At 49.3% G+C, this 9,885-nt stretch overlaps 1 protein-coding gene across 2 annotated transcripts; it reads right to left on the minus strand.

Annotated features, from left to right (window-relative positions):
- Nucleotides 1–2,242: 2,242 nt before the first annotated feature.
- Nucleotides 2,243–6,883, minus strand: Dkkl1 (dickkopf-like 1). 2 transcript variants are annotated; one of them, NM_015789.3, is made up of 5 exons: nucleotides 6,474–6,601; nucleotides 6,119–6,288; nucleotides 5,049–5,189; nucleotides 4,831–4,920; nucleotides 2,243–2,616 (listed from the first exon to the last, which is right to left on the minus strand). In NM_015789.3, exons 2-5 carry the CDS (start codon nucleotides 6,269–6,271, stop codon nucleotides 2,308–2,310), a joined length of 693 nt encoding a protein of 230 aa, NP_056604.2. In that variant the 5' UTR covers nucleotides 6,272–6,288; nucleotides 6,474–6,601; the 3' UTR covers nucleotides 2,243–2,307. The 2 variants fall into 2 exon arrangements, with proteins under 2 accessions (NP_056604.2, XP_006541048.1); XM_006540985.4 differs by lacking the exon at nucleotides 6,119–6,288 and having other exon boundaries at nucleotides 6,474–6,883.
- Nucleotides 6,884–9,885: the final 3,002 nt, after the last annotated feature.

Raw genomic sequence — 9,885 nt, forward strand, 5'->3', positions numbered from 1 at the left:
AAACCAAACCAAAAAAGAGTAAAGACACTTGCCACCCATCCCGGTGATCGATCTGAGAAGAATCCCCAGGACCCACATGGTGCAAGGAGGGCCCCTGAATTCCACATGCAGACCCTATCATGTTCACTTTCCTACCCCTTGCTGTTTAAAAACACATGCATGTAATGATAAGGACTGGGCATGTAGCTCAGGGGTACGGTGTTTGACTGAGGGTGCCCTCATTCAATCCCTAGGGCCTAGTGAATTGGGCAGGGTAGTGTACCAGTACTCGGGAGGTAGAGGCAAAAAGTGCAAGGTCTTTCTCACCTTACTGACCATCAGACCCTGTGTGTGCTGTTTAGTTTTTTGTTGCCTTGACAAAAGCCAGAGTCATCTGAAAACCTCAACTGAAAAGTTACCCTGTCAGTAGGCAAGCCTGTGGGGATATTTTCTTGGTTAATGAGTGATGTGGATGGCAGCCCACTGTGGGCAAGACCACCCCTGGGAAGGTGCTTCTGGGTTGTATGAAAAAAAACAAAACAAAACCCTGAGCAAGCTTCAGTTCCTCCTTCGAGCCCCTACCCTGCCTCTTCTCTGTGATGGACTGTGATCTATCACAAGATGAAATAGACTCCCCAAGTTGTTTTTGATCATGGTGCTCACCCCAAGTTGTTTTTGATCGTGGTGCTCACGCACCGCAGCAGTAGAAAGCAAACTAGGACGCCTGGTCTAGATGAAAGGTCTGCCGGGTGTTTTCAGGACAACTTGTGGTGCATTCTGGACCCTGTTAGCTTTGTCCCTATTATCAACATCCATTCCTGGGGCTGGAAACATAGACCACTGTTTAAGAGCAATGGATGTTTTTCCAGAACACCTGAGATGGATTCCCAGCATCCACATTGCAGGCCACTCAGGACACAGAAGCAGGGAGTTTGACTGGGCTTATCCCATACTGCCTCTGGGGTGGATGCTGGGCTGTAAGGAAGTGACATTGCTCCCAGGGTGGGAAAGCCAGAGCTCCTTCTGGGGTCCCAGGCCTGTGACAAGGCCAGGGTTGTGGGGTTCTCAGACTCTTGGAAATCCTGGCACGGCTGGGAGTCCTGGAAGAGCAGGGGCCTGAGGTCTGGGGACAGCATCTAGCCTGGAGCCTGGGGCAGGGGTTGGGGGAGAAGGGGAACTCCAGCTAGTCTCACAGGGATTATTGTCCTTATCTTGGTAAGGGAAGGAGGTTGTGACTGGGAGCGCAGAGAAGCCTTCTATGGGGGAGTGGGTTGTGGCTCTGAAGGTGAAGGCCTTCTTCATGGCTCCCACAGCAGATCTTGATGAAAAGAGACAGTCTATGATTCTAAACAGTTTATTGTCATGGCGGAAAATGGATGTGTAAAATCATACCTCAAACTCAGAAATCCGCCTGCCTTTGCCTCCCGAGTGCTGGGATTAATGGCATGCGCCACCATGCCCAGCTTGACACATTTATGTGCGAAGCATGGCATGTGTTCCAAGTCAGGAGTCTGTGGGTGGGGTGGGGGAGCAGGGAGTCGCCTAAGCCTCAGGTGTGCACAGAGTCTCTGGGTCTGAACTTGCTATGCCTAACTGAATTTCCTGGCATGGTTTTATGCCCCACGCATGTGGCAGCTCACAGGGTCTATAACTCCACCCCCAGCAGATCTGATTCCCTTTTCTGGTCTCCAGGCACAAATATGGTGCACAGACACACATGCCAACAAAATTTTTATACATATAAATTTAAAATAATAACTTTTTAAAAAAGAATTATTTTATGTCTATGAATACCTTGTTGCTATCTTCAGACACACCAGAAGAGGGCATTAGATACCATTACAGATGGTGGTGAGCTACCATGTGGTTTCTGGGAATTGAACTCAGGACCTCTGGAAGGGCAGCCAGTGCTCTTAACTGCTAAGCCATCTCTCCAGCCCCCATAATATTAATTTTTCAATATTTGCTTTCCCTTTTGTGAGATCTTGAGTAATTTTGTAAAATCTAAAAAATATATATTTTGGTGGCTGGGGTGGCTCAGCAATGTGCTTTAAAGACTTGGGATGGCAGACAGGGTGGATCAATGGTTTCGGAACCAGGTGTATCATGGTGCTACAGGAGATCCAGCTGCCCAACCAAGAGGCCATGTTCTGAATGAGATGTAAGGAAGAGCTGGCACAGCCATTGTCAGCACTGAGTGTATGTGTAGGATGGAGTCGTTATTCTGGCCTGTTTGGGAAGAGATACCAAAAGGAGATTGAGCTAGATGTAAGAAAACCTTTATTTCCATATGGTGTTGGGGTAGGGTGTGGGACATCTGGTCCCCACTTACAGCTGTTGGGATGGCCTGAGGATGTAGAGAAAGTGTGTCTTTCTGACAGGCAGCTTGGCGTGTTGGGGGATATGGACCCCATCCTCCAGGCTGTCCTCACGGGCGCCTCCACGGAGCCCATCCCGGATGGCCTGCATGCGATGTCGCTTTTCTATGAGCCAGCGGCCTCCATCCTGGACATCGGGCTGGGTCCTCCGCCTTGGCATCTTCATGATCCAGAAAGCCACCTGCCGGGGCTCTGGGTGCAAGCTGTCGGTGACCTTCTGCACAGGCACCGGGGGCTCTTTTGCTTCTACTTTGGGAACCTGGGAATGAGGCACGGGGAGCTCCTCAGATGCCGCACAGCGCATCCAAGATGTTTGGTCTCCACTGGGCCATCTCAACCTCCATTACAGCTCACTTGCTGCTTAAAAAACCCTTTTTAGGCAGACAGTTCTGTTTTCTGTCTGGCCTGCTGCATTCTTGTGTATTAAATTTATTATTTAAGATTTGTTTATTTTCATGTGCATGGGTGTTTTGCCTGCATGTGTGTCTGTGAGGGGGTGCCAGATCCCTGGAACTGGAGGTAGAGACAGTTGTGAGCTGCCACTTTGATGCTGGGAATTGAACCTGGATCCTTTGGAAGAGCAGTCAGTGCTCTTAACTGCTGAGCCATCTTTCCAGCACCAAAATTTGATTATTTTTAAACTTCCACGGTTGCCTAAGAGATTATTTCATCTATGTTTACCTGGTGTGCCTGAGCGTTGAGTGTGTGCACCATTTACATGCATTATTAGTGTCTCTGCAGAAGATATTCTTTGGATTCCTAACACCCATGGTAAGTATCTCACAGGCTCCATTAAGTCCAGCTCTCGGGGAATCTGATGCCCTCTTCTGGCCATTGTGTGTACCTGCACTCATGTGCTAACAATTTTTAAAAATTAAAAAAAATTTTTTTTTGAAAGAAAGAAAGAAAGCAAGCAAGAAAGCAAGCATTCGCTGGACAGTGGTGGTGCACGCACGCCTTTACTCCCCCACACTCAAGAGGCAGAGGCAGGAGGGTCTCTGTGAGTTTGAGGGTAGCCAGGGTTACATAGAAAAACTATCTTGGAAAAAAACAAAACAAAACAAAACAAAAATTAAACAAAAACAAATGATAAATTTGGTGCGATGGTTCACATTTAGAATCCCCGCATTTGGGAGGTGGCCAAGTATTGGATCACCCTGAGTCAAAAGCCTTAAGTTTTGCCAGGAATGGTACTGCAGGCCTTTAAACTCACTTAGGAGGCAGGGGCAGGCAGATCTTAGAGTTGGAGGACAGCCTGGACTACAAAGCAAGTTCTAGGATAGCCAGGGCTACAGAGAGTGATCCCATCTCTAACAACCAAAACCAAAACCTAAACCAAACCACCCAAACCAAAGTAAAGCCAAACAAAAAACCTGGTGTGTCACCATTCCTGGTGTGTCACCATTCCTGGTGTGTCACCATTCCTGGTTGCCTATGCCAAATTCCTGTTCTGAAATTACCCTGATTTCAGTTGGGCCTGATGGTTCAGGCATGTTTTCCCAGCTACCTGTAGGTTGAGGCAGGGACATTGACAATTCAGAGCTAGTCAAGGCTACATAGTGAGACCCTGTCTCAGAAAGGGGACTGTCAAAAGGTACTTGTGCCCAAATCTGAGAGCTTGAGTCTGGACTCCAGCATTCACAGAGTGACAGGGAGCTGCAGGTCATGCTTGTAATGGCTACACTCACGAGGTCCAGGCTGGAGGATCCTGGGGGCTTACTGGCCTGCCAGATTTCTGGGATTGGTGGAGTTTTTGAATGCTAAGATTTATAAAGCTGTTGGGAAAGCCTAAAACTTTCTGGAACGACCAAAACGCTTTCTGACATTTATATTTGCTTTGACACAGGGTCCTGATATGTAGCCCCCACTGGGCTGGGACTTGCTTTGTAAACCAGGCTGGTCTTCAACTCACAGAGATCCTTTCTGCCTTTTGCCTAAAGTCGTGGCAACCCTCCTGTCTCAGCTTTTCAAGTACTGGATCATCTGTGTTTGTTTAACCATGCCTATTGTCCTCTCCCTTTTGACACGTTACACTGAGCTCCAGAAATCTCAAGGATATTCCATGTATGGAGTGTATACTGGCTAATCTTAAATGCCAATCTTGTCACAGCTTAGAATCAGCAGAGAAGAGAGTCTGAATGGGGTATTAACTAGATCAAGATGGTTATGATGTAGGACGACCCAGCCCATTGTGGGTGGAACCATTTCCTAAGTAATGGATCCTGAACCACCTAAGACAGGAGAAAGCAAGCAAATATGTTTTCTCTCTGTTTGCTCTTGAGAGTAGAAACGATGCCATGAGTTTCCCTAAGTGATGGGATGCAAACCAGATAAACCCTTTCCTTCCTTGTATGTTTTGGGCTAAAATACTTCATTACAGCAGCAGAGAGGAAACTGGAACAGTATGGCACAGGGTGAATGGCTATAGAAAAATGCTGATTCCTGGACACCTCGGGGCAAGGAAGGTCCTTACCTTCCAGTCCCCTTCCGGGTTCCGTTCTGGCTCAATGGAGGCCTCGACTTTCTCCGAGATGAGCACCTCCCCTGTCTGGTTGTCAGTCACCTGTGAGGGTTGCACAAGAGAGTCAGAACAAACCTGCTTTCCTCCCTCACCTGCCCCTCCTGTCAGGGAAAGCAGCCTGATGGGTGGTGGGGAGAGCGCAGGAAGGGCTGCCCTGCGGAGGGAGGCACCTTGTCTATCTGTAGGTGGCTGGAGAGGGTATGGTTGCCCATTCTGTGCTCCTGGTTCTCTTCCTGATGGAAGTTCCTAGGAAGGTCTCGGAAGTCCATGGGGGAGGAGAAGAAGTTGTCCAGGTCTCGTAGCAGGTCATTCTAGGGCCAGAGGGAAATGGTGTGCACACCCGCTGTCCTTCCAGGGTGCCCTCCAAATCAGTCCCATTCGGTCCACCGATCCCCAGAGCCTCTAGCCACTAAACCCCATCCATCTTTTTGTCCCATTGCTTTGCTGCTCCTGTTCCTCACCTGTCCTGGCGTCCACCTCTCCTTCCCCTTCTCTCTCCCTCTCACCCACACATGCTAGGTAAGCCCCGTACCCTCTAACCACACCCTCAGCCTCCCGGCTTGGGGGCTCTACCTCTGAGTCACACCCTCAGCCACTATAACCCCTCTTTTTATTGATTTATTCTGACTGGGTCTTACTATGTATGTAGCTCTGGCTGACCCGGAACTCGATATGCAGGGCAAGCTGGCCTCAAATCCAGACATTGCCCTGTCTCTTACCTCCCAAGTGCATGGGTTGCCAGGCCTGCCTCTTTTTATGTTTTCCAACAGGGTTTGATGAAAGCTGCCTAGGCTGACCTTGAACTTGTTTTTCTTTTCTTTCTTTTTTTTTTTTTTTTCTTTCTCATGTTGGGATTTCATGGGAGCCTTAGCCACATCTGGGACCTGCTAGCTGGGATGACAGGCTTTCAATCACAGGTCCGGCTTCTCTTCCTATTTTGTGTTGTCATGTCCCCCAACTATCTGTTCAACCCAACACCTGCTTTTCTGCGACACAAAATCTCGCGTATTCCTGGCTGACCTCAAACTTCCTGTGTAGGGGAAGGTGGCTTCCCACTCCTGTTCCTCCGGCCTGCACCTCCTGAGTGCTGGTGTAATTGTTGCAGGACGTCAGGCCCAGGGCTTCGTACATGCTAGACAACCACTCGCCCATCTAAGACTTATCTCCAACTCTCTCTGTTCTGTTTGCTCCTTTTCTTATCTGCCTTCTGCCTGGTTCATGTCTCTGTCCCATCACTCACTTTTAGGAACAGTCGACTAAAGCTTTGGAGAAGCCTCTGAAGGCCCAGGAACCCGGAGGTGTTCTGCTGAGAGTCGACATCATGGATGGGGAGAGCAGAGGAGGACACGAAGGCCAAGGGGAGCAGCAGCAGCAAGACCCTCAGTCGACACATTGCAGGTGGGTGGGAGGCTGTGACAAGGGCAGTTTCAGATCCCACAATCACCCCTTGTCGGCTCTTTCCAGGCTCCGACCCTAGGTGAGGGACCCGCTCCGCCCCGCCCACCTGCCCTGCATCCCCCTGGATTCTGTAGGCGTTCTCTCCATTTCAGGCGCCCCTTATCCGGGTTTAGCCTCACTCAGATCCAGTACCTTACCTTTGCCTTCATTCGCGCCTTCTGCTGGACACCCGGTCACCCGGCTCCGGACACCGCCGGATACGGACAGTTAATATCCAGTTCTGGTCTCGAGCCTGGGCAAATTACTGGAGCGTTCGTTGGGTGTCAGGGCTCCGCGAGACTGGCCACGCCCTAATTGTCTCACCACGCCCTCCACACACGGTCGCCTAGGATCCTCACTACTCCACCATCGGGTCTCTGGCATATCCACATCTGTATTGTTGACTGACCACACCTCTTAAGCCATACTCCTCGTGGATGGCCACGTCTACACCTGGTGACCTTACTCATAAAACAGGCATTTATTTTACCTGGTGCCTGAGAGCCACCCTTCTTTTCGGCAACAACGTCTTTTAAGAAAGATTTTCCTCTTTGGCTATGACTCATCAAAGGGACACGCCCTCTTTTTCCTGACCACGCCTCCGCCCACTGACCTACCTAAATTCTCCCCGGATCTCTCTGGAAGGCACAAGCTTGTGCTTTAAGCCACAGCCACCTGTCTCCCTGCCTTTGCCCGGAGTTGATGTGCCCAGGGATAAACATTCCTCCCGTGCGCATGCTTCTTCATGACCTCCATTCTTCACTACCTACTTCCCTTAAGTCTGACCACTAGGTCCTCTCCTGATTACGCTCCTATTCTATAACCACGCTTCCACTTGATGATCTTATCCTCCAGCCTCTATTACCTGGACTTATCATTGGCCTCAGCTCCGGAACCCTATTGTTCTCTGTCTACTGTTCTCTGATCCTAACTCTCCCAAGGGAGTCAACCATCCATCACAGATGGCCACGCCCTTTAAACTAGAGCAATGCTCCACCCAGGTCACGCCTCTGTATTCCAGAACTCCTTGGATCCCTGTTCACCCATATCTGGGTCTAAGATCATTCATTTAATTTTATTTATTCGGAGTGTTGGCACACAGAACTGCCATGGCGCAGATGTGGAGGTCAGTGAACAACCTTTTTTTTTTTTTTTTTTTTTTTTTGGTTTTTTGATACAGGGTTTCTCTGTGTAGCCCTGGCTGTCCTGGAACTCACTCTGTAGACCAGGCTGGCCTTGAACCCAGAAATCCACCTGCCTCTGCCTCTCAAGTGCTGGGATTAAAGGCGTGCGCCACCATGCCTGGTAGTGAACAACTGTCAGGAGTTGCTGCTTACCTGCCACCGTGTAGGTCCCCTGGATCGAACTCAAGCTTGGCTGCAAGTGCCTTCAGCACTCCGCCATCTGGTTTACCCTCATTTATTGACTCTCCGAGCATTACTGTAGATGTTTCTCGTTTTCCGGATGATTTCATTTAAAAAACCCAGCTACCTCCAAAAAACCCCTAATTACAGCCCTGTGTTATATTTCCCAAGAAATCCCAAGTCTAAGCTTCCCTTTCAGACTCACAGAGCCCATATGCCAGCGACTCTTGGCTTTGAGTTTGAAGACAGCCAGCGCTTCTTTTTCCTCTTTTTCTCATATTTTTGCTTTTTAAATTTAGAAATAGGGTCTTATGCATCCCAGACTGGCCTTGAACTATGCTGAGCAGTGTGACCTGTGTGTGTGTGTGTGTGTGTGTGTGTGAGAGAGAGAGAGAGAGAGAGAGAGAGAGAGAGAGAGAGAGAGAGATCTGGACATTGAATTCAAGTTGTCAGGGTTGGCAGTAAGTTCTTTTCCTTGAGCCATCTGTCCAGCTCATAGCCATTTTCTTGCTTGCTTGCTTCCTTTCTTTTTCTTTTTTTGAGACAGGGTTTCTCCGTGTAGCCCTGGCTGTCCCGGAACTCACTCTGTAGACCAGGAGCCTCAGAGTCAACGGTCCACCTGCCTCTGCTTCCTGAGTGCTGAGATTAAGGCCTATGCCACCATTACCTGGCTGGCTGGCTGGGGGGATTTTGTCTGTTTTCTCAAAGGATGTTTGTATTTCAGTGTGCTGGTTAGTTTTTGTTGTTGGTGGTGGTTTTGGTTTTTTGTTTTTTTTTTTATTGTCAACTTGACAAGAGCCAGAGTCATCTGGGAAGAGGGAACTTCAGTTGAAAAAATATCCCTATCAGATTGGCCTATAGGCAAGTCTGCAGGGCCTTGTGACCTGGCCAGCAGGAAGCCTATTGACCTGGACTCCCAGTGTTTCTGAAGGTCCACAGAAATGGCCCCTGTCCCAGGATAAACAGAGCCTGGGTGCCTGAGGGCAGAGATTTAATGATTGCTGTTGGAGGGGCCAGCTGACTGTGGGTGGTTTCGCCCCTGGGCCAGTGTTCCTAGGCGCTATAAGGCTGAGCGAGCCGGTGAGGAGGGCTTCTCCAAGGTCTCTGCTTCAGCTCCTGCCTCGCCTCCAGGTTCCTTTCCTGGTGATTTGGTGATGGATCACAATGGCAATCTTAAATTAACCCTTTCCTCCCCAACTTTTGGTCATGGTGTTTATCACAGTAATAGAAAACAAACTAGAACACCCTGGCTAGCTTCAACTCCACAGGAGCTGGGACTGTAACTCAGTGATATCACTCTTACCCAGACCTTCAGTTTGAAGAGAACAAAACCCTGGGTTCCAACTCTCTGCCCTCAGGCAGCCAGGCTCTGCCTCTAAGTGGGATAGGAGCCACTTGCAGCCACTAGTGCCTAAGCAGTTGTGGAGTCTGCACTTCTGTGGATCTTCAGAAACGCAGGGGGTCCAGCCCAACAGGCTTCACTCTGGCCAGGTCACAAGGAAGCTGTGTTCTCATCAGAAGCAAACCAACCCACCCCAGCACTTTACTTATCACACAGAAACTGGTTGGACCAGATACAGCTCTGAGCTGGAACTTCTGCCTAGCCCTTGTGAGGTCCCGGGTTCTGACCTTCATCTCCACTTTTACACACCCACACCCACACTTCTTCTTCTTTTTTTTTTTTTTTTTTTTTTTTTTGGTTTTTCGAGACAGGGTTTCTCTGTGTAGCCCTGGCTGTCCTGGAACTCACTCTGTAGACCAGGCTGGCCTCGAACTCAGAAATCCTCCTGCCTCTGCCTCCCAAGTGCTGGGATTAAAGGCATGTGCTACCACGCCCCACACCCACACTTCTATACACACACAAGTATACATGGCTGGAGATGGCTCAGGGATTGAGAGCACTGCCTGCTCTTCCAGAGGACCTGGATTTGACTTACAGCACCCACATGGTTGACCACAACCATCTGTAACTCCAGTTCCAGGGGATCCAGTGCCCAGTGCCCTCTTCTGGCCTCTGTAGGTATACATGCAGACAAAACATACAGATAAAATGTAAACGTTAAAAAACAGAGTAAAATAAAAACACAAAATGGGCTGGCTCAGCAGGTAATAGCACTGACTGCTCTTCAGAAGGTCCTGAGTTCAAATCCCAGCAACCACATGGTGGCTCACAACCACCTGTAATGAGATCTGACGCCCTCTTCTA

Source organism: Mus musculus, chromosome 7, assembly GCF_000001635.26.
Source record: "Mus musculus strain C57BL/6J chromosome 7, GRCm38.p6 C57BL/6J".
Classification (NCBI taxonomy): Eukaryota; Metazoa; Chordata; class Mammalia; order Rodentia; family Muridae; genus Mus; species Mus musculus.

Bases quoted from the DNA above. Each gene is read 5' to 3' on its own strand.
- Dkkl1 (NM_015789.3), bottom strand. From the start codon at position 6,271: ATGTGTCGACTGAGGGTCTTGCTGCTGCTGCTCCCCTTGGCCTTCGTG. The intron at 5,190-6,118 runs GTGAGTGATGGG...CTCTGGCCCTAG, and splicing joins TTAGTCGACTGTTCCTAAAA to AATGACCTGCTACGAGACCT. The intron at 4,921-5,048 runs GTGCCTCCCTCC...CAACCCTCACAG, and splicing joins GCCACCTACAGATAGACAAG to GTGACTGACAACCAGACAGG.